A 24851-nucleotide genomic window follows, 5' to 3' on the forward strand; every position below is an offset into this window, starting at 1 on the left:
AGAGTGCACGTGAAGCTCGAGAGTGCACGTGAACCTCAAGAGTGCACGTGAAGCTTGAGAGTGCATGTGAAGCTCGAGAGCACATGTGAACTTCGAGAGCGCACGTGAAGCTGGAGAGCGCATGTGAAGCTCGAGTGTGCACAGTGTGTCACCACTCACACCATTAAACCCGCGAAAGCTTTCCAGTATCGAGGCGCCAAAGAACTGAGTTTTACACAAAGGAACAGGAGAGCTGCTTTGCAACAGTCCCCTGCTCTCATCAAACCCCTGCATTACTGGAGTGGGACGGGATGGGCATCGTTTAGATCAATACTTTTAAAATAGCACTGGTGCTAAAACGGTGCGTAATACTTTCCTTAAAATAAATAACAACATAAAAGAACATCTTTTCATTGCAAAAGGCAAATACTTTGAACTATTTAATTGCTGTATTTCATTGTTTATATCATACTTTATACTTTATTCCACTTTGCTTTTGGCATTTTGACCCAGCATGGAAACCGGTGTCGTAGCAGTACCGGTACCGGGGTCAGTACCCAACCCAACCCAACCCAACCCAACCCAACCCGATGTTCCTTTCCGGTCGCCATCCCTCTCTACCCATCCCGTTCTCCAACAAAACTCTGCAGACCAGGCGGACACAACAGCTGTTCCACCGACTACCAAACCAAAGCCGCTACATTCACCCACATCCATTTCACCACTTCTTACCCTGGTAAACCCCCTTCCAATAAATACAGCAACAGTCTGTCATTGCCTGGAAACGAGATTAAACGGAAAACACAGAATCGATAACCAAGGGCGAGGCTCGACTCAGATGAAGGAGTCCCTTTGAAAACTTTTCTACTCCTGCACCAGAGTTTACAGTTTCCCTCTCCTCCAATCAATGAAGAACAAAAAAAAATGAGGAAAAAAGAAAAGAAAAAAGACTGTTGACCAAAGGCAGTTCTGGACTCTCAGGTCAACTTTTCATTCCTCTAAAACTTTCCTTTTCTATTGTACCTTACCTTGCCAAGGACAACCTTTCTGTTTCCTGTGAGCGATGAACAAAGTGCACTGATTTAAAGACAGCACAGCTTCTACACATAACAATGTGCGTGAACGCACGCATGATGCAAAGACAAATGTACCAGTGAAGGATAATTTAAACTGTTCTGTGCTTCCAACTTTGTGGCAACAGTTTGGGGAAGGCCCTTTCATGTTTCAGCATGACAATGCCCGGGGCACACAGCAAGGTTCGTATAAAAATGATTTTGTCGAGATCAGTGTGGAAAAACTTGACCGGCCTGCACAGAGCCCTGGCCTCTAACCCCATCCAACACTTTTGGGATCACTTGGAAAGCCAACTGCGAGCCAGGCCTAATCGCCCAAACAGTGCCCAACCTCACTAATGCTCGTCTGGCTGAATGGAAGCAAATCCCAGCAGCAATGCTCCAACATCCAGTATAAACCCTTCCCAGAAGAGTGGAGGTTCTTATAGCTACGAAGGGTGGGCCAACTCCATAATAATGCCCAGAATTTTGTACGAGACGTTGGATGTCAGGGGTCCGTATACTTTTGGCCACGCGGTATACATTCACACGTGTACACAAAACCGCCCATCTCTCTACCCAACTTCCTGGCTTCAAAGAGCCCACAGGACACAGGGCGAGAACAAAAAGACAAATCAGCCCCAGCACTCAAAGCTGCCTCTTCCATAATTTATACAGAGAACTGTGAAAAAGAGAATGAGAGAAAGAGAGAGAGAGAGAGGAGGGGACAGAGAAAAGAGCGGGGTCAGAAGACAGAGAGATGAAAGGGTCTTTTTCTGTTCGCGCAGGTGAGAGAGAGAGAGAGAGAGAGAGGGACGGCGCGGTGCAGTTAGTGCGAGCTGTGAACATGGCCGTGTGGAGGGCAGACGCTCAGTCCATTACCCAGTCAATCAGCGCTAATGAGCACCTCCACCGAGATGTGCATTAAGAACTTTTATCATCCTTTTAGCACCTCTCTCTCTCTCTCTCTCGCTCTCCCTCTCTCTCTGTCACTCATTCCTCCCCTCTCTCCCCCCCCCCCCCCCCCCTTATAAAAAACAGGAAGTGTGTCATTCATGCCTACAGACTTTTTCAGACGTGGGAATGGCGTGGTGGTGAGGGACAGCGGGGAGGGCGTAAGTGCTCGTCTGAGATTTAAGTACGCTCCCGCATGAGGGCCTGGCTACTCCCGCAGCGTGTGCGTCAGAGTCTTGGCGGGAAGACCGCTGCTTTTGTTGGATTGCAAAACTGTCGCGAAAATCCTATTCATTGCTCATATATGTATATAGACAAAACATATATGTACTATCAAAATAATAGTACTAAGAGATGGGGAATAAAAGAGGGGGAATGGAAGAAGATGAAAGAGGAAGAGAATTATGTCGGCGACATGCAATGATGGGAACAGTGGAACAGGCATGTACACTCACATGCACACGTGCACGCATAGACACACACACACTGTACACTCACATGCACACGCGCACGCACAGACACACACACACACTGTACACTCACATGCACACGCGCACGCACAGACACACACACACACACAATGTACACTCACATGCACACGCGCACGCACAGACACACATGCACACACAGACACACGCAACCACATTCACACACTCACATGCACACACACACACATGCACACGCGCACGCACAGACACACACACACACATGCATATGTGCACGCACAGACACACGCACACACACACAAACACAACCACATGCACACACACGCACGTGTACGTGTGCAAACACACACGTGTACACACACACAGACACGCAACAAACACAACCATATGCACATACACACACACACACACACACACACACGCAACCACATGCACACACACACGTACACACACACACACACATGCACACACACACATGCACCTTCCTCCCCTACACACTGGCCGCCTGAATGAATTCAGACTGGTAATAAACGAACCCCAGCAGGCTCTGTGGGGGCGTGGCTCCGCCCCCTCTCCCCGGCCCGCGAACGCCTGAGCGGCCAGCCTGGCGCGCGGCCGCGGACTCCGCCGTCTCCCGGCGACTCCGCGCGCGCGCCCCGCGGTCGATAGCCATCACGCCGGAGCCCGCTGAGCGAATCGGAGCCAATCAGCCGCAGGCGGGGGCATGGCGGGCGCATCCACGCGCCCGTTTAGCGTCTCCCAGGGGCGCCGAGTCGGGCCGCCCCCGGCTCCGCGGGAGCGCGTGCCTGCCCGGAGGACTCGGCCAATCACGGCTCCCCGTCACCCAGGACCAGCAGAGAGACCACCCCCCCCCCTCTCTCCCTCTCCTCCCTCTCTAGCGCTCAGACACTCATTCCCTTTGCCACTCTGTCTGAAGAGAACGCTGCTCCAAACCGATATACAGGAACTCACAATGGGGTACGGTACAGAGATCTTTGCCATTGTAATAGGGGGGGGACCTCAAATCTTCTTGCTGATTAAATATGCTTTCATGCCAGTACAAAGGGGCACAAAAGCCAAGCAGGGTTCCTTCCTATATTAGCTGTTGGAAAGCCTTCCATGTCGAATGTGTTACTATTGACTGCCATTGACTGTGTTGTTTTGATATATTCTTCCAATGAGACCCGGTAAAAGTCAGAAAGGGGTTTCAGCAGGTAAGAGAGAGTTCTCCAGAGTCACACAAATGATCGTTTCTCTCACTGACTGGAATGTAAACAAATGTTGAGGGTGGCAGGGTAGCATAATGGGTAACGAACTGGTCTTGTAACCTAAAGGTCACAGGTTCAATTCCCTGGCAGGACACTGCCGTTGTACCCTTGAGCAAGGTACATAACCTGCATTGCTTCAGTATATATCCAGCTGTATAAATGGATGCAATTTAAAACTAGAGTAAGTCGCTCTGGATAAGAGCGTATGTTAAATGCAAATGTCACACGTAACGTCAGACAAAAATAAATGTGAGCAGTTTCACCATCCAAACGCAATTTCAAATGTGCACCTAATGTGAGCTTGCGATTCGTTTAAAGTTTTCACAAAGTGGTCCACGGCCACTGGTGAATAGTCACAATGAATAAATCAAACTTGCAGCCATTGGCTGGTATACTCATGTTCAGCACATCCAGTCAAACCCAGTGGCTGTTGTCCTCCTAAGCAATGTGTTTTTTAACATTTTAAACGGATCTCTGCAGTGCATTAGCTCGAGTGTATTTTTGCTCTTGCGATACAGCACTTGTCATTGATAATGGGAGAGATTATCGTAATTAACGGATTTGAACAAGCATAATTATGTTATAAAATTAAGCTATATCAGTCATTACAAAGAGGTCAAGGTCAAATCCGAAAAGAGTCATTGTGTTGGAGGAAAAAAAAACCCACAAAGAATCAAATAATTGTATAAATGTGACACTAATTTCCGTTTAATATAATGGGATCTAAAACAGACACAATGAGATTTTAAAGTACCAATTATTCCCAAATCAATGAGCCAGGCGATACTGAAACACGCTGTATTGTTTTTTCTAAACTCAATATGGCAACCAATTAGGCACAGATGTAAGGTAAAGAATATAACAAACAGCAACAAAAGTGAATGTATTGTGCAAATTCATCCGCACTTTTCTGGGGGGGCGGGGCTCGTACGGGTCAGAGGAGCGGCGCGTCTCCTCGGCGAGGACGACCGGTCACCGGCGGGCTCCGGGAGCGCCGCAGGGGAGGAGCTAACGCGGCGGTAACCAGCGGCAACCAGCGGTAACCAGCGGCAACCAGCGGCAACCCGGCCTGCTTCAACCCTGCTGGGGCGCAGTGTATAGCGGCAGCTGCCTTTCCCTGAAGGAGCCGCCCGTACACCAACTGCCGATAATTTTTCAAAAAAATATATTAATTCCCCCGATTCCCCTTCGAGGGCACTGAGCTGAGAGCGAGTAACCACTATTAACTGCTAATCTTAGTAGGTTTATGCAGCTGGCTTTTTTAATCTAGGGTGTAAGCCTAGAGCCAACGCAAGACAGATAATTGGTCAGAATGATTAATGAAGGCGGGGGGAAAGCCCAATGAGCCAATCGCATCCAGCTCCCGGGAGAAGCGTTTTACACGTTAAGCGTAAATAGACTTATACTGTACACCCTAACCATTTCCAAGTCTAGAGAGCAAAAGTGAGACCATTAGTTTCTCTGGTTTCTTTAAGAAATCTGTAGTGCAAACACGCCGGGAGGTTTATGATTAAAAAAAACACTATTTTTCTTGAGCATTTCATCTTCATGTACCAATACAATTACCTATTTTTATAATAGAAAAGCACTTATCAAAGAGCACATTCATTTTGTTAGCACAGCAATTATGGACACAGAATGCGTTTTATGTAAAAGTCTATGGTGTTCTCAGCACAATGCTGATTATGATGAAAGCTGATTATGATGAAAAGCACAGTGTTTGTATTTGCTAGCCTTCTTATTATTCTGACTTCCACCGCCTTCCCCTGTTCTCACACAGCCTGGTTGTTTCACAGAACAAGGAAAACACTGGTAGAGAGGTACGCAAAATGGAGCGAATTTCATGTCGGCTGGCCACTAGGTTGCTCTACACGGGTCAACTGAAAGCAATAATAATTTTGCCCCCATTTGAGCACTTCGATCATTAGAAACTCATTAGACCTACAGTACCTCCTCACAAAGAACACATCTGCCCTTCCAGTCCATTATACCTCATTTTCTGCAATTTTTCATTTTCTAAGATAAGAAACATCTCTCTCTTCCTAGACAGTCTGCCTGATGTTCATGGAAATGTGGCATGCACTATTTCTGGAACAAGATCTAAAGTCTAAGATTGAGTTCCTGTCTCAGAAGGTCTGCCTGAAAAACACCCTTTGACCCCCCCCCCCCCCCCCCCCCCCCCCCTCACCCCACCATTAGTAAGCACTTACATAAAAATCTGTGATGACATAATTAGCTCTCCCTCTTTTGTGCAATTTCTTTGCGTGTGATGGTTTGTGTGCAGAATAGTATGTGTGTGTGTGTGAGAGAGTGTGTGTGTATGAGTGTGTGCCTGTGTGAGATCGTGTGATGAAAGTGTGTGTGTGTGTGCGCACATCCAAGAATTTGCATGGAGATACATACCCTTGGACATTGTATACTCGCACGGGAGAATAACACACCGCCCACTGCCTGATTATAACTTCCTATCTGCATGAAAAAGTAGGACTGGACCCCTCTTTCCCAGTCCCGCTTTCTATATGTATTGGTCTGAAAGACAAGAGACCAATTTTCTTTGTGCATCAAGCTCATTTCTCTTTGTGAGATGAAAACGAAGCGAGCTTTAATAGGCCATTAGAGCAGAAAGTCCCGAGCTTCGTAAGACCCTCGCATTAAGTCCCGAGTTTCCTGGGTTCCGCTGCCCGTGATTGGACGGCGTGCAGCACGGACAGCGTGGACAGCGCAGGGGGTGGGGGATGGCGCTGCGCTTGGCGCCAGGCTGTTGATGGAAAGGCCTTGCTGCCCCCGCCTGGTGAATCAACGGCGACAGTGGGGGGGGGGGGGGGGGGGGGTTTCTGGACGGGGATTCAGACGAGAGGCACACAGTGTGTGTTCCTGTGGCTAGACAGCAGGCTGTGTGTGTGTGTGTGTCTGCGCTTGCATGTGTGAGAGAGAAACAGAGTGTGTGTGTGTGTGAAGGTGTGAGTGCGCGTGAGTGCGCACGTGGGTGTGTGTGTGTGTGTGTGTGTGTGTGAGTGCGCGAGTGTGTGTGTGTGTGTGTGTGAGTGCGCGCGTGTGTGTGTGTGTGTGTGTGTGTGTGTGTGAGTGTGTGTGTGAGTGCGCGCGTGTGTCTGCAGTCGGTTGTATTTGCAGAAAAAGGCATCTGGCTGAGCTGGCGGAGCAGAGAAGCTGTGTGTGAAAGGAAATCATCTTCAGACTCCAGGACCCAGCGTCTGCACTGCCTGTTTCACTTTAACCCTTCAAACGCTGCCAAATACCTCCCATGAACGTCCCCTTCCTCCCACACACACACACACGCATGCACTCACACACACATGCAGACACACACACACACACATGCAGACACACACACATGCACGTGCACACACACACACGCACCCACACATGCACACGCACGCACACACACATGCAGACACACACACACACTCGTGCACACACACACACACACGCACACACAGGCACGCACGTGCGCACACACCGTACCCTGAATCGATACTGAGCCAGCATTAATCGCAGCAGGGTCAATGTTGGGATTCAGGCAAGGCCTTCGAGCAAAGAAAGGGAAAAAAAAGCGAGGAAAAAAACACAAACCCCTCTCTTTGCTGCATACAGAGTGCCACTGAACTACACGACATGGCCGGCATTCTGATGAGGCCACATCTCACCAGAGGAGCTGAGCTGGCTCACACAGACAGCAGGAAAAAAACAAATGAGCATCGCCTGAATATTTATGGAAAAGTTTCAGCAAGCTCGCATTCGCCCATTCCATTTGAGCGGCGATACAAATTACACACGCGCACGCCGGCCTCGTTCACGCCCGTCGCGTCTGAACAAAAAAAAACATCATGATCCGGGAGCCAAGAAACGTGTCATTTTCTCTGCCCAGATAAACCTAATCTGGCCTAATTTATTTTAATATGCCATCGCGGCGCGGCGCGGTGCGGAGCAAGCGCCGTCACGTCGTTCGCGATCGATGGCGTGAGCTCGCGTCCCTGCGTCCCTGCGTCATACAGTACACAGCACAGCACAGCACAGCTTCGGATTCCCTGGCGCTGAGACAACGCTGGAGGCGTCTCCTTTTGCTGGGCTGTCAGGGGATTTCAGACAGCTTCTCCCAGGAGCCTTTCATTTAAATCAATCCAACCCATAAATAGACTCATTTATTCTGAAAAAAATAAAATAAATATATATATATATATATCTATATATATAAAAGGACAAGAGGAGACTCAAAGCACATCCAGAATCAGAAATGCATCTCTCTCTCTCTCTCCAACTGGAGATTTTCACAGATGGGGGGGCGGGGGGGGGGGTGACATTTTCTCTCAACACGAGCTTCGTCTCTTCAGTGCCAGAATCACACCGCGGTTTATAAAAATCTGTTAAACTAATTTTCAGTTGCACCTGACCATTAAAAAAAAAAGACGTTCGTTAAAGGGGACCAGGGTAAAGATTCAGTTTGGACAGATCTGGCTGTTTACGTCCGGGCTGGGACTTGTGACGAGCTTTCCTCCCAACTTTGCCATGAGGACAAGATTCACGCTACCAATGTGTTTACGCAATGTTGAAGTCTCCCGGTGATCCTGGGCATCCCAGATATTCTTCCACACCACTAATTACTGCCCTGGGGCTTTAGCTCAGCTTCCAAAACTCCTTACAGCGCATTAAAGTAAAACGCTCTTTCATCCTCTGCTCAAGATAGCAACCAGCCCAGTAACTGTTCATAATGGACCCCATAAATATGAAACATTTCTCCACCAATCATGAGAAAGTCAGTTACCCTTTTCCAAAAAACACTGAGCCTCCTTACTGACTGTAACTGCAGCAAATAAATGCTACTAATATGCAAGATTCAGAGGATAATGAACAACCGCTACACTTTGTAACTCATAGCTACAGTGATGTTCTAGAACCTCTGGACCACCTCCATAGACCAGATTCAGGATTCTATTCCTGTGATCTTCCACTGAGAGGAGTGGAAAGTGCAAATTAACCTGAATTCCGTGTTTTCTGGTAAACGTGCGGTAACTGAAAACAGACATGCTATTGCTCTGTTAGCATGTTTTATTTAAACCGATTATACGCTGGCACAAGGCACTTGCATGAAATGAAATCATATTTTGGTTATGTTTTATTGAAGATATGAACAAATAGGGAGGAGCAGTGAATACTGCATGAAGATATATCATTGACATGCTTGTCTCTGAGTTATCCATAATTTATTCGATAGAAAAAATGAATGATGATAAACACAGACATTATCCCTACTGCCTTGCACTTCTGTAGGCCCTCTGATCAGACACACTTCCACCCTTGGCTCTGTGTGTGTGTGTGTGTGTGTGTGTGTGTGTGTGTGTGTGCGCGCGTGTGTGTGGGGAGGGGGGAGGGGGTGAATAGGCTGAGGAGCCCCACCCTGAGACAGAGCTTCCGAGAAAAGGTCTTTAAAAACCTCGCATTCCCCGGGATGTATGTGTAATGCTGCCTCTACCACCTACAAGCATGTTCAGATGTAGAACCAAAAAAAAAATAAAACAGATACAAATAAACAAAAGCATCCATGTGAATAAGTTTATAATACTTTTGGCTATTATAAAGTTTGCTTTGCAGAAATAATCATTTGACTGCTCTTGCTTCTTCTACACTAGCTTGCACGCTTTAAACTGCTGCATTGCCATGACGGCCATAAAAACAGGAATCGTGCGCCGTACGCGTTTCTGAAATGGCCAACTGTCACATTCAGAAAGAAGCCTGTTTAATAAGACTTCTGCCTTTTCCTGCAGGCGGGAACCCCAGATTTCCCCTTCAGGGAGCACTGGGGTTTAGTGTGAAAGCGTTACACGCCGAACTGCACTGGGCACAATATCCCCGTTTCCCGATTGGGGTTCTGACTGTGCCCCGCAGGGCGCTAGCCAATGAGAAGCGTTCCTCTGGGTCACGTGCCACCCCCCCCAGCCCCCCCCGCCCCCTTTTGGCCGACGCCCAGAGGTGCGCTCCAGCCCTCCGAGTCGATCCCCAGAAGCGTCTGTCCCCCCCGTTTCGGGAGCCCCGCCCCCCCCCCCCCCCCGCACGGATTCCCGCTCCCGTCTGCTAGCGGCTCGAACCCCTGCGCCGCCGGCCCCGCCGACAGCTGTCACTCCATCCGGAGATAATCGCCCGTCACCGACGGGCTGTCAGAGCGGTTAATTCCTGCGTTTTCCGGAAGCTTCCGCATCGCCCACCGACTGTGCACAAGGGCTCTGAGAGCCGGCCCCCACAGGCTCCTGCTCCTCTGCTTAAATATATTTCTACATTTCACATTCTCTTGTAAACACCAATTTCCGCCATATATTTAAAAAGTGCTCCACCGCAATAGACGTACGTGTACAGACGTCACAGTGCATCTATTATGCCTAATGCAGCCCATAACATATACCTGCGCTGGCTGCCGTCTACTTCAGGAAGCTGGTCAAATTTCTCCTGATTTCATGGGAACATTGAATCTAACCCAATACAGCACTCTAAATGTCACAGAAAAAATAATTAAAAAGTCCTCTTTTAGGTCACACACAGCACTTTTCATTCATTTCTGTCCCTGCTGAACGTTGCCGTTCTTTATAAATTTGACTGAACCTTTATTGAAGCAGGCCGGTCAAACACAAACTCGATCGTCAGGGCACAGGGAGGTATGGCTCCTAGGCTTCAGCTCAGACACCACATTCCACCTCCTCTTCGAACAAATCACTCAGAACTTCACACTGTGAGATTAGCAAAAACTTTTTCTAGTGTATTCAGCAAACACTATTAACACCTATTAATACACACAGCTAATCCAGATAAATGTTTAGGGCTTTCGTTTTTGTACACTTTCAAGCCGCAATTTTCATAGTTTCATACTTGTTATAGTCAGCAACTAAGCTCACCTCATCCTCACTTCAATCCCTTAATGATGACTGTGCAAATACTGTACACAGCGCCTGCTTCAGATGCTAAAGCAAACGCTTTATTGATGATTCGGTCGTCTCGGCAGTTTCGCGAGCGATTTTAAATAAAGTTTCTATCCTTCGGGCCGCGAGCTGTCCTGCGTCGGCACGGTAACGGCGAGCAGACAGTCGGAGCCACGCCCGGCCCGTCTCCGCCCGCGCTCTCCGAACAGCCGCTCTCCCCAGCTGCTGTCGTTCTGACAGCACGCGCCAATCCCACCAATCCCAGCGGGTCACCTGCTTCTGTAACGAAAGCCTCAAAAACAGCCACGCGCCCCCAGGAGAGAGCCTGGACGAGAGCGAACAGAGCGCTGGCCAAACACGCGAGAGAGAGACGGCCTGTTCTCCGGCCGCTCGACGGCGCCGCCCTGCAGGCGAGGAGGCCCCGGGGAGTCCGCTCGCCGTCGTCTGATAAATACACCCAGACGGTTCTAGAATAGGGCTCTCAAACTCCGGTCCTGCAGGTTTGAAGTCACTGCTGGTTTTTGTGACTTCCTTTCGACCGGCAGCTGATTTAGGCCTTGGAAACGAGGTGTGCAGACCCTTCAGCCAATCGGTGACTTAAATTAAGCACCCAAGTGCAGGAACACATACAAAAAACCAGCAGACACAGACACGGCGGCCCTCCAGGATTTAGAGTTAGAGCGTCCTGTTCCAGAAGGAAGCTGGGGCTCCACTTTTAACAGAACAGAATCCGCACACCTGACAAGTGTAGTTACACAGGGAGATAGCTCCCAGATACGACTCCGCGAAGGAAATTCAGCCATGCCTTTGTGCGAATTAGCATCACGGCACTGAAGGATGCATGATTTCGGTTGTATTTGGTACTGTGGAGGACGTGCGGTAGGGTGTGGTAGGGTGCGGTAGGGTGCGGCAGGATTAAGCAGCTGTGTGTGCAGTCTCGGCCGCGATTCGCATTCTGGGGTGAGGTGTCCCTGGAGACGATGTTGGCAGACAAACAAATAACTAAACCGAAATACAATATGCAACATACAACAGACCTGTCTCATGGACTATACTGAACTTGTGATCTAATTCAGCATACAAAGTTATAAATCTGTCTGCGTATTTTTATGTAATTATATCTTTGTAAATTGTGCAAAATGAAGTTTTTTTTTTTTTTTTTTTTTAAATGACGCTGAGCTAACAGCTGCCACTGACTGGCTCGTCTGTCCACTCCGACCACCGCTGCCAGCCTTTCTGTTTGATGCCGTTTCATCCAGCCTTGGACCGCCTCTGTTTGGCCGACGGATTCATACTTGGCACGGACGCCACGTTTGCCTCGACCCATCGCAAACTGACCCCCTGTGTGTGCCGAGCGCGTTTCAAAGCCGAATCCACAGGACGAAAAGAAAAATGAAAAAAAAAAAAAAAAATGAAAACGCGCATCTCTTTCCCTCTCTCTCTCTCACCCTCCGACCTCTTCCGCTTTCATTCCCGAGAACAAACGACGGCTTTCAGGCGGTCGGCTCTCCGTCCGCGAGCCGGTCGAGGCACCAAGGACACAACGCTCGTTTGTGTCTGAATGCAGACTGTCGCCCGGTGCGCAGAGCTGACGCAGCACCTGCGCATGCAACTTAGGCTCGCTAAGGAGATGCTAGCCAGACACCAGAGAAGTCAGTTTTCATCGCGATCTAATTCTGTCCCATACAGGGGCAGGGAAGGGCGCCCCCTAAAGGAGAAGCTAGCCAGACAGCAGAGAAGTCAGTTTTCATCGCAATCTAATTCTGTCCCATACAGGGTCAGGGAAGGGCGCCCCCTAAAGGAGAAGCTAGCCAGACAGCAGAGAAGTCAGTTTTCATCGCGAGCTAATTCTGTCCCGCACAGGGGCAGGGAAGGGCGCCCCCTAAAGGAGAAGCTAGCCAGACAGCAGAGAAGTCAGTTTTCATCGCGAGCTAATTCTGTCCCACACAGGGGCAGGGAAGGGCGCCCCCTAAAGGAGAAGCTAGCCAGAAAGCGAAGAACTCTGATTTAATCACGAGGTAATTCTGATCCGCAATGGGGGGAGTGAGCAGGGCGCCCCCTACCTTTGAGGTCCAGGTTGCGGGCTCCGTTGGAGTGCTGGGTGACGGTTCGGGAGTCGATCTTCAGCGTGTGCACGTTGCTGGCGTCCCGGGACACCACCACGTTGTGCCACTGGTTGTCGTTGAGCGGCTTGTCCGAGTTCCCCTTCATGAGCGACGGCCCGTTGCCCAGGTCAAAGACGTAGTGGACAAACCTGCAAAGCGTTATAATGCGTTATAATGCGTCATAACGGAACAGAAATCAGCTGTAGAGTTCAGCTTACTCAGAGCCACTTACGCAGCACATACTGTGCATGTCGATTTATCCAAAACATATGCGCTTTTGAGGTTGTTCAGTATACACTAACACACTTGAAAAGTGACCCCTTGAGACAATTCAATTAACCGCAGAGTGAAAGATTACTTAAGTTAGCATCGACTAGATGTGTCCATTTCTATTGGCTATACCGTATATTCTGTATTCTGTGCATGTCAAAAAATTAGCCTGTACTTCTCCTTTTTCCCCCCCCCAGTCACGAAACCATGCTGAGAATAAAATCAGTATGTGGTTAAGGTATATTACAGCAAACTGTCTGCAAATATACGATATGATTGGCCCACTAAAATTCAGGGCCTTGTAATGAGTCTGCATTAAGCACAGTCAGACCCGCGAGGTCTTCGAGGCTAGTGAGAGAGGCTCTTATAAAAGCATTTTATTAGTTTATCCCGGCAACTATAATTTAACAAGCACTTGTAATTAACGTTCCAAACTAATTTGGACCTGCACTGTGGAAGTACAGCTGTATTCCGACGCCCCGCACGTACAAAGCTGAAAACCATCGCATTTCCGAGCCGCTTACACCGAAACGCATCACTTTTTAAAAATCATGAGCGGCATTATCTCACAGAACCGAGGAGCTGGTCTGGGGCCTCGTGCGGCTGCCTTTCGCCACCGGCGTGTAAACGGGCGAACGTGAGGCATTAACCGTGAAGCCTCGCTTTGTGTAGCCGAGCTTGCTGGGGAAAACCGCTCTACAAATGCCGTCCATTTACCCATTCACCACACACAGGGTCTCTACAGGCAGGCTCTCTCAGCCAGGCACTCAAACTCGGTCCTGGGGGACCCTGCTTCAGTCCAGCTGAGCCCAGTTCCATCGCCTAACGGGCTGTCAATTAAAGCGCACTCCGTAACCATGGCTACATTATGTACGCTTGATTGATTGACGCATCGGCTGATTGATTGACTCATTGGCTGATTGAATAATTCATTGATTAGCCGCCTGACTGACGGACAGGCAGAGTGACGCTGGATTCCAGGGTGCTAAAGCTGCATACCTCCCCAGAGGCCCCATTTTGAGTCATTTAGCTGCGCAGATTCGATTGTTAATCGAGTGTCCAGCGAAATCCGTGATTTATAATCCATTCACGCGACGCAGAAACATGCACAGCTCTGGAGTACCGCCACACAGCACGCTCAGTCTGTTCCTTATGGCTGTGCAGCTGCACCGGAACACCCATTTATATCCCTCTTCTCTCCCAGGGTTTCATAAGGGGGAAATGCGCGGACTGCAAATTCAACAATTCATCAGCTGGGTTGTTAAAAAAAAAGCGACAGCAATATGTGAATCATTTAGGCAAAAAAAAGCCGAAATTCCATTAATGCCCACACACCATTAACATGGGTTGTGTTAATACCCAGAAATAAAGTACAGCCATAAAGATCCACCTACTGAAATATAGGTTACCATCCACATTAATAATTGAGCCGGTGTATTAAAATATTGTGTAAAACAGCACAGTGAACACACCGCCAGAGACGCTGGGAAGCTGGTCTTAAAATCGATGGGACCGGAGAGCACTATCGACTGGAATAAATAACAGGCAAGGTGCTTCACCGACACGAAACGCTTAATTATAATAGTCATCACCATACCAACTGATGTGTAAAGCATTCATGTTCAGACCAAGGTTGCACCAGCGCCGTTGAAAGACCAAGCGCACAGTCTGGCACTGTGAAGGCGGTTTCAGAGACCGACATGGGGCGACATAGCTCAGGAGGTAAGACCGATTGTCTGGCAGTCGGAGGGTTGCCGGTTCAAACCCCGCCCTGGGCATGTCGAAGTGTCCTTGAGCAAGACACCTAACCCCTAACCTCTAACTGCTCTGGCGAATGAGAGGCATCAATTGTAAAGCGCTTTGGATAAAAGCGCTATATAAATGCAGTCCATTTACATTTACATTTACATTTACCGAACAGAGCCAACAAGTCCAAACAAATTAAATAACAAGACAAGCTACACACAGTAAAATGTGCAGCGATAATTCAACTCCTAGCAGTTAACATTTGGCCCCAATGGGACCAAACAGAGTTGTTTGAGGGCATCTGTTTGGTGGAGTTACACAGAGCTTAACAATGGGTATCTTGGGATGTTTGGGATTTCTAAATGAAACATGCATATGTATGATTTAGGCAAGCCATTAGGCAATTGGCTTATTAATATGCATACACAGAATGTAGGGACTGGCAGTATGCTCAAAACTAGTATGAAATCCATGCAGTTCATAAGAACGAGGTCTTGGTTTACTGGAGCCTGACATCTGTTTATAGTAAACGCGGGCTTTAAAAAAAAGCAAATGAGCGGAACCTGACAAAGTTAAATCAAGCAAAAAAAATAAATTGCAGTTACCTTAAGAGATTCTGGGTCTGGCTGGAATGAAAACCTGCATATAAGTGGATCCCAGGTTCTGAGTGTCTAAAGACTCGAAGGGGGGGGCGGGGGGGGTGATGAAACACGATCGTTTCCCCCACATTAGCAGGCAGACTGTTAGCCAGTTACGCAGCACAGATCCACGCCGCTTAATTACGATAAGAAAGACTTCCTCCCTGGCTAGCCCTCGATTTCCTAGCGATATTACTTTATTGCGAAATGAGAACATTAGATTCAGCCCAGTGAGCTGCTTTAAGGGACAGGCATCATTTATCCTGCCTGTTCAATAAAAAATAAAAAAAGTACAATAAAAACCTTGATGGATGCGCAAGCTTTTACAATCTCTCACCTGGCAATCTGTTCTGTAAAGTAAGTCAGCCGCGCTCTACTGGACCTGAAGAGAAGGCATCTGTGGGTGTTGGGGACCCCACGCTGTGCTGACACTAAACCACGGGGTGGACAGTCTCATTCCTGGAGGGCTGGCGTGGATTTTCACCACTTACCTCCGGCGTTAAATAAGCTAATTAGTTGTACGCGGCGGGTGGTTCTGAAGTTCGGTCCTGGGGGACCCCCTGCGCATGCTGGTTTTCATGCGAACTGATAATCTCGCTCGGTTAAGGTTGCTGAACACATGTGTTTAAGTTCTTTCACAATCGCTTTTCCTTAAACTTGTTAACACAATGCAGGCTTGGCTCGTTATCATTTACTTAATGAATTATTCATTATCAATTACAAAATGGTTAGTTTTAGTAGCCAATTAGCAGCCTGGTGATTCACTCCACTCTTTAATTTGATTGTTTAAAAACTTTTTCCCCTTTCTTTACGCAATCATCTGCAATGTCGCACAATGTATAAATGGGGCTTTTATTCTTCATGGCACACATATTGCGATTTCTGACAAAATAAGGCTTAACGGGGAAAAACAATCCCTCAAAACATGATGTCACTCACCCTTTAACGAGCTCCACCACGATGATGTCACTCACCCTTTAACAAACTCACCCATTAACCAGCTCCACCACGATGACGTCACTCACCAATTAACCAGCTCCACCACGATGACGTCACTCACCAATTAACCAGCTCCACCACAATGATGTCACTCACCAATTAACCAGCTCCACCAGGATGGCGTCAACTCACCCTTTGACAACTCCACCCCGATGATGTCACTCACCCTTTAACGAGCTCCACCACAATGATGTCACTCACCAATTAACCAGCTCCACCCCGATGATGTCACTCACCCTTTGACCAGCTCCACCAGGATGGCGTCAGCTCACCCTTTGACAACTCCACCCCGATGACGTCACTCACCCTTTGACGAGCTCCACCACGATGAAGTCGCTGCCGTCGCCGCTGTTGTACAGCAGCAGGCCGTCGGAGGAGGTGGTCTTGAACTGGAAGAAGAGGTGCATGGAGGCGTAGGCCTGCAAAGTGGCGAGCGCCAGGTAGCTGCCCCTGGTGCGGAAGGTGACGGGGTCGGCGATGATGTGGCGCATGCCGATGCGGGCGTTCAGTTCGCAGTAGGAGATGTCGCCGTTCTTGCACTGGTCCAGGTAGGGCACGCCGTTGACGGACAGGCCCTGCAGGTGCCCGATGAAGTTGGACGGCACCACCGAGATGAAGCGCCGCTCCGTCATGATGCCCGTCTCGATGTTGTGGAACTCCAGCCGCGTGTGGGCGCCCGTCATTTGGCCTGGAGGGGGGCGGGGGGCGGGGGGCGGGGGGGATGGCAGAAGTGTGTCAGGCCGGGCGTGTCCCTACATCTACCCCCCCATCCCCCCCTTTCTCCCCAAAGCCCAGTCATGCTCACGCACACAGCGCAACACATTACATTACAGGCATTTAGCAGACGCTCTTATCCAGAGCGACTTACATTGTATCGAATTATACAGCTGGATATATACTGGAGCAATGCAGGTTAAGCACCTCGCTCAAGGGTACAACGGCAGTGTCCAACCTGGGAATCAAACCTGCGACCTTTAGGTTACAAGTCCAGCTCCTTAGCCATTACACTACACTGCCGCCAACACTCATCGCGACCTCCGCTGTAGGCCCAGGAGGTCGCTGACAAGCGTGTGCGCTCTGTGCTCTAAGCAGGAGATGTCGGCCGCCACTTCTGATCACACCGCAGTTCATAAGTCACGCTGACACGGACGTGAGTCAAAGGAAGACCCTCCGTGTGCAGCTCAACAGGTGGACTTGTGAGCGCCTGATCGACCACCAGGGGTCGCTGTTGCGCAAGGAGATGATGCCATCCGGGCTGGCTGAAACCCTCCGATTCCTTGGGGGCCCTCGAGGTAATTATGCATCAGCCTGATGGGCTACCAGCCAAAGCCCTCACTGGTGCGGTCCGGCTCAGATACCAATCCGTACACTAGAACAGTGCCATAATAGCATAAGCCACCCAACAGCCTCCAAAATGTGTACCACCTTCTTCCACTAGGATGCATGTGGTTGAGTAGGATTGAGTGGAGCGGACATACTTCTGACCACAAGTAAGGCCGAATAAGGTTTGGCCTTCAGTAATGTTTAATGAAGTGAGGTCAAAAATTAGACTGACCAATATTTAACCATTCATGAGTGAGGTTTGGCTTTCAGCAATACTGCATAGAGTGCACTCGTAAATAGAGCTGACTGACACGTGGCCATAAGAGAGGTTTAGTGAGGTCGGACCTTCAGTAATGTTGAGGGACGTGTAGCCACGAAGGAACGCTGATGAATATTTGACCACGAGTGCGGCCGAACGGGGTTCGGTCAAAGAGACCGACGTGCTTTCAGTCATCCGCCCTCGTGAAAGATTCAAGCTGCCCTTCGGCCCGGCGCGACCTCACCTTCGACGGTCACGTTGTCCACGGAGAGCTGCAGGTTCTTCCCCCGGCGCACCACCTTCACGGCGTGCCACTCGTTATCGTTCAGCTTCTGCCCGGCGAACAGCGTCTCGGGGCCTTTACCTGTGTGTGGGGGGGGGGGGGTGGGGGGTGGGGGGTGGGGGCGGAGAGAGTGATGTCACCTACCTGGCCAGAATGTGGATTCAGCACAGCAACGCACAGGGATGTGCACGACACCAAGGAGAACACCTGAATTGTATTACTTGCTGGTGTACATATACATACACACACACATGCAAAATCTCATACCTTTAAAAACAGACACACACACACACGCACTCACACACACACACACACTCACACACACACACATAAACACACACACAGAAAAGCATCTCGCATGCAGATGCAACCCTTTCCACTTGCACCTGCTGATTGATTGCAGGCTGCCTCAAGCTCGAGGGTCATCCATCACGCAGAGATGCAGAGAATCTGATGTCAGATCTTTGACTTAAACGGCACCTTCACATGCACACACAGCCGTTTGCCATCAGGTCCCCAGCAGTTAAGATCAGAAATAATGAAATGACTCTGACATTACTGCTTGTCTGAGTCTCTAGGCCATGCCGTGGCAGGCAAAGCCGCACCCAGACGCATCCAAATCACACTCTGATTGGCTGGCATTTCCCTCCACTTTACTCTGGGTGTCCTTCTACAATCCAGAGGGGGGAGAGAGATGGTGTGAGCTATGGTGAATCAGGAAGTTCCTATTTATGGCGCATTCACAGCAAGGGTCTGGGCTCTACCACAACTCAAAGAAGCACAGGCCCAGTTATCAATTTTCCACAGACCTCCTTTTTGCAGGAAGTGTGTCATTAAGTGTCCTCCTTTTTACAGGAAGTATGTCATAAAGGATGCTCTTTTTTACAGGAAGTGTGTCATAAAGAGTGCTCTTTTTTACAGGAAGTGTGCCATTAAGAGTCCTCCTTTTTACAGGAACTATGTCATTAAGAGTCCTCCTTTTTACAGGAAGTGTGTCATAAAGGGGGCTCTCTTTATAGGAAGTGTGTTGTTAAGAGGGTTCTTTTCACGAGGCAGCCAGTAAAAACAGCCAGGCTCTCGACTCACAACGGATTTATTTATTTATTTCTTTCTTTTTTTGCTTACAGTAGAGCCTTGCTTACAGCTACTGACAGCTGAACTGACAGGAACACGTTTGAGAGGCAGGCTGAAAAATGATTTCACATCTCAGCTCGGCACCGCGGCGGTAACACGGAACAGGGGGCACGAAGGCGCACACTCAACTCACTTTAACAGAAGGAAAAAAAAAGAGAGAGAGAAAGAAAGAAATACGCGGGACCTCAGTGAACGGCACATCAACACAACTCCGACTTCACCGCAGGCTGCGGCGTCGTGAAGCCCGCTCCCGATAAAGCAGCGCCGCCGCGGCGCCGCGCGGGTTTCTCCAGGCGCTCGGCAACCCCTGGCGCACATCCGCCAAGGCGTTTTTTTTTTTGTTTTTTTGTATGGCGCTCGAGTTTGCAGATGTAAAAGAAAAAAAAAACAGCGTGTGACGCTCCAGACGGGCGCTCCTCAGCCCGTTCATCAGGGTTCGACGGGGCCCTCGCGGGCTTCCGGATGCTTCCGAGGGCTCGTCTTTTTAACGACGCGCGGAGAGAGGCGGGAGGCCGAGGCGTTCCGACACGAAGCGTCGGGCGGGGGGAAGAACAGTGGGAATAAGAAATAAAAAAGCGAGACCGGCGGAGATAAATGACCCAAAAAAAACGCGTGGAGACTCCGGTGGAAACAGCCAAAGAACCGCTGAGAAATGCGACAGCCAATAGGACAGGCCAAGGGACTTGACTGCAGCCAATCACCTGCTCTTAACTCGCTGTATGATGTCACACTCACAGCCCCACCCCCCTTTAAAAAAAAGTGAGACATTCTGTGACACGGCGTTTCTCCATTACTGCCGGCTCCCCTTGTTTTCTGGTGTTCTACTTCAGTCCTCCGCTAGAGGTTGCCACTTTGTCAAGCCCCTTTACCATCCATTAGCTATACCTGCTAATTCCTGTTTAGGGTCGCAGGAGGTGCTGCAGTCTATCCCAACATGCATTGCACCCCCCCCCCCCGCCCCAAGGTTCCCCACAAATTCCTAACATGAGCCAGTCCATACAGAAAAAAAGTGCTCCTTTGCCTTTCATTAGTAACAGATAACAGGCGCAGATCAACGTTCACCGTATCTGAATGCAAATGAAGGTAATGGATGCACTGCAGAATGACGCATCAGACAAATGGAAGTAATCAGTCTGACTTAAGGTGGGCAAACTGCTGAAGCTGCACTTTACTTCTCTCCGTTAGTAAAAAAACACACCTCAGGCAACACCTTCCTCAGGTGCTGGCATAATGAATCTCTAATGAAGAACAATGCAAGAGTCAACAGACAGCGCCCCCATATGGCCGTCCTAATGGAGGCAGTATGAATATGAACACACACATGCACACACAATCACGCACACACATGCACACTCACTCACACACACACACACACTCAAAGACATTCACTCACTCACCTACACATACACACACACATACACACGTGTGTTTTATAAGGACACTGTTCAACTCAAGTGATAGTCTACAGATGTTAATGGACAGTGAGATCAAACCTATTTAAGTCCCTAGTGCAACAATGCACTTATTCTTACAAAACACCCGTCTGTACAGTCTAAATAACTTCCCTCTCTTTTCAAATCTCTTCTAGTTTCATGTTCTCCGTTCAACGACCCACCCATTCTGGGGGGAAAAAAATCGAACACAGATTCACGAGAGCTCTGAACGTATCAAAGCACTGAGAATATGTACACGCATCCCATCCGACAGGTATGGATTTTGATGCTGGATTCCACCACGGCATTAAAAAAAACACAGTGAATCCACACTGACGGAGTGTTGTCTGTAGAGTCAGCTCCTTTAGTGCACATAACAGAGCAATATGGGGAGTTATGCGTAGTACTATTTTCGCTTTGTTTTCCTAAACGCCACACACTCTCCCCTGCCCCCCCCCCCCCCCCCCCCTTCCCCCCCCTTCCCTTCACACACACACACACACACACACACACTAAAAGAGAGGCAACCCAAAGCCTCTGCTCCCAACGAGGACACGGGGGTGCAGTTTGGATTTTAAGTACCCGGCCCGGCGCGGCGCGATGCCGGCGGCATGTATTATTCACGGCGACATCACCGCCTCCCCCGGGCGCGGTCTCCGAGACGCCGGACATCACGACAGACTTGCGTGTTCAGCCATTTTCCCTTTCCCCTTCCAGAGAGAGAGAGGGAGAGGGAGAGAGAGAGAGAGAGAGAGAGGGAGAGAGAGAGATAGAGAGAGAGAGGGGCGCGAGGCCAGGACGCCGGGCTCCAGCGCAGTGCGGCACCACGGAACGTTCCGGAAGCGCAGAGCCGGCCGCTGGCAGGAACACTCCGCATACAGCTGTTCCGGGCCACGCCCATCCCCAGGCCACGCCCATCCCCGGGCCTCGCAATTCAAGTTCTAAAAATGAGTTTAGGAACACGCTGTAAATGTGTGTTGTCGTTATTTACGTCTCTGCGGCTATCGGCTCCCTGATTCGATTGGTTCCTGTGTTTAGGGCAGGGGTCTCCAACCCTGGTCTCTGTGTAAATGCGGAATCGCATGTAGAACAGTGTTAGCCGAGCCTGCTCTAGGATTGGTGGCCCTAAACCAGTGGTCTCCAACCCTGGTCCTGGAGAGCTACAGGGTCTGCTGGTTTTTGTTTTCACTTTAAAATCAGCACCAAATTGAGACCCAAGACACCCGGTGAGTTGAGTTAACTGTGCAATCAACTGCTCTAATTGATTCATGAAGTGCTATGAAAACCAGCAGACCCTGTAGCATTCCAGGACCAGGGTTGGATACCACTGGTTTAGGGCCACCAATCCTAGAGCCGGCTCGGCTAACACTGTTCTACATGCGATTCCACGTTTACACAAAAAACCACCTAACCCCCCCCCCCCAGCCCCCCCAAACCCCGAACCTCTCACAACCCCCCCCCCCCGCCTCCTCCCGTTACCGCAGGTGTGCTGCAGCATGACGATAACGCGTGTTGTCACAGGCTAATCGGCGTCGGCTTCGAAAAGCCTTCACGCCCGACCGCCCCGCGCCCGTTCAGGAAAGCTCCAGCCCCGACCGCGGGAGGAGAGCCAGGAATTCGGGGGGGAACAAATGTTTGCCTCGGAAAACCGGCTCCGCTTTTCCAGCGCGCTCACGGCCCCTCGCTAAAATAATACTCCAAACAAACGCTTGACCTCCCCGGACTCATTTACATAAGTGCGCTTAATTACACTCAGCTTAAAATGTCACCGCCGACCCGCGATTTGCATACCTATAAATCCTGACAGAAAAAAAACAAATGAAGCGCATTGTCATTATCGTAGGGAGGGAGACATGTTGTTATCGTAACCTCCCCTTTAAGATATGCAGTGGGAACGAGAAGGTGCCAAATAGAGGAAGTTAGAATATCCAAAACTGAACATCCAAACCCAACGTTGAGGAATATACTTCAGAAATACACACAGAACAGCTGTGCGATAAAATACAATACAGAATACTATCAGGATTTTTCCTATCATCATGATCCCCTGGTAAAAATTTGGCTAAATATTTAAAAAAAAGGTAATCTGACCATGAAATATCACACGGCCAAGATTTCCTCACCAACGTGATATGGCATAACTGATAAGCATAAGAAAGATATTCACTCATACCTGGAATACATCATAAAGATAAAAACAGTTAATTTGTGACTGATACATATACATATGTTTTTTTTCATAGTGTGCTTTCAAAAAAATAAATAAAATAGATTTTTAGATCAATGTTTTCTGGTGAACTTTAATTCCGCTTCCCACGCACGGCCGATTTCTTCTTCAAAAAGCGAAACACAAAAGACTCCGACCCCGGACGTTTCACAGGTTCTCCCGCCTGACATTTAGCCAAATTGCTGCTTTTAAAACACGAGCGCCTCTCGGACCCCGCTTCCGCCTCCATTTAAATAACCTCGCTAAATGCTGTTTGCTTTAATGCCGAAGGTAATTCCTCACGGTCATCCTCTCGCAGAACGGTTCTCAATCGCTCTGACAGCTCGCCGGCTGCGATTGGGCGCTTGCCGATTGTCAAAGGTCATTCGCCGAGAGGGAACGATCTGATTGGTTTTTAAAAAGTTTTTTTTTTTTTTTTTTTTCATCCCCGCCAGAAGACAGGGCTGTGAAAAGGATAAAAATACAGGCGCATTACTGCGATTATTTAACCGGGGGGTGCGAAGTCTCCGCTCTCCGTTCTGTAAACACAGATGGCTTCAGAAACGGGTCATTTTTGACCAAACCGCGGCCGAAAAAAAAAACATCTTTGAAAAGATGACAGATCGGAACGCAGCTAAGTGTTGACAAGCGCCGCGGAAACCTGCCGTTTTTCTGGACAGAGCAGCTGTGGCCGCGTGAATCGCGGCGGGGCTGAGGCGTCGTGATCACGCATATCTTCAGCAGTGACAGGAGGTAACAGGTGGCCATTTTGTCACATCGCAGTTTACAATAAGAAAGTGGCTTACACTACACGTCACGTGACCCCAGGAGTGACAATACACCACTGTCAAGCAGGAAGAGAGCGTGACATCCACCATCTGCTGCTTTAACCAAAATCTGTCAATACTCTCTGTCACCACTGGAATTTAGTCTGCCTAGTGTCTGACCAGATTGCATGGCCACCCTGTCAGAAACAGGATCCAGTCCGGGTTTTCCATGTCACCGTCCCCCCTACCCTTTTGCTTGCTCTTGGGGACCTGGGCTCCAGCAAAGTGCTTTCAGTGGAACAGGAAGCGCCGAAGGCCCTTTGGCTCGCTCACACATCGCGATTAATTGCTGCAAAACTTATCCTGCAACGTGAATACTTCCACGCAAGAAACGGGCGACAATTGATTTAGTTCTGTAATTTATGTAGCCCACTGAGTCATTTATTACGTTTTTCTTTTTTTTTTCCATCATCATGACGCACCGCGTATTGATGTGTGGGGGCGTCGCTTTTTCCCGGGGGCGGGGGGGTGGGGGGGGGGGGTTGGGCCATGATGGTGGTGACTGGAGAATCCTGCAGGCGCTGCGTTTGTGCACAGTCAGCGATTTGGAAACGGCTCCCCGCCAATCTGAGACATCAATCAGAGGACACGCCAGAATGGCGAAGCGCGTCTCCGGGGAAACACGCCCTGTGCAAATGTGCACGGAGGTCTTCCGGAAACAGCGCACGCTAAGAGTGTAATTTAGGAGGGGACAGGGGTGGTTAAGACCCCCCTAATATCACAAAAAAAGCTAAATACCCCGCAAAGGTATAGCATGATGATGAGAAATATAATTTGATATAATAAAGATTGAGATTTCATGTTCTGATTGAGGTATAGTGATCAATAGTCTGCAGTATTTACCCAGTCGGCAGTATTTATCTATTTGACGCAGATTCCCACCAAGCCAGGGCAAAGCTCAACAGCAATATAAGTAGTGAAACTAAAAAAAAACATGCAACCAGGATAGACCACAGCCGAGGGAAACTAAAACACAAAACACTAAGATGTACAGCAGCGATATTTT

The 24851-nt window shown here is 49.2% G+C and overlaps 1 protein-coding gene across 3 annotated transcripts in view; it reads right to left on the reverse strand.

Moving 5' to 3' along the window:
* The window catches only part of nrxn2b (neurexin 2b), a 631318-nt gene that overhangs the window by 297519 nt on the left and 308948 nt on the right, over positions 1 to 24851 (reverse strand). For all 3 annotated transcript variants that reach the window (XM_035408766.1, XM_035408765.1, XM_035408763.1), the window contains 3 exons: positions 18207 to 18326; positions 16687 to 17068; positions 12686 to 12876 (listed from right to left, as the gene is read on the reverse strand). In XM_035408766.1, the coding sequence (XP_035264657.1) occupies positions 12686 to 12876; positions 16687 to 17068; positions 18207 to 18326 (693 nt within the window). The remainder of the gene's footprint in view (positions 1 to 12685; positions 12877 to 16686; positions 17069 to 18206; positions 18327 to 24851) is intronic.

The sequence above is a fragment of the Anguilla anguilla genome, chromosome 3, assembly GCF_013347855.1.
Source record: "Anguilla anguilla isolate fAngAng1 chromosome 3, fAngAng1.pri, whole genome shotgun sequence".
Taxonomy (NCBI): Eukaryota; Metazoa; Chordata; class Actinopteri; order Anguilliformes; family Anguillidae; genus Anguilla; species Anguilla anguilla.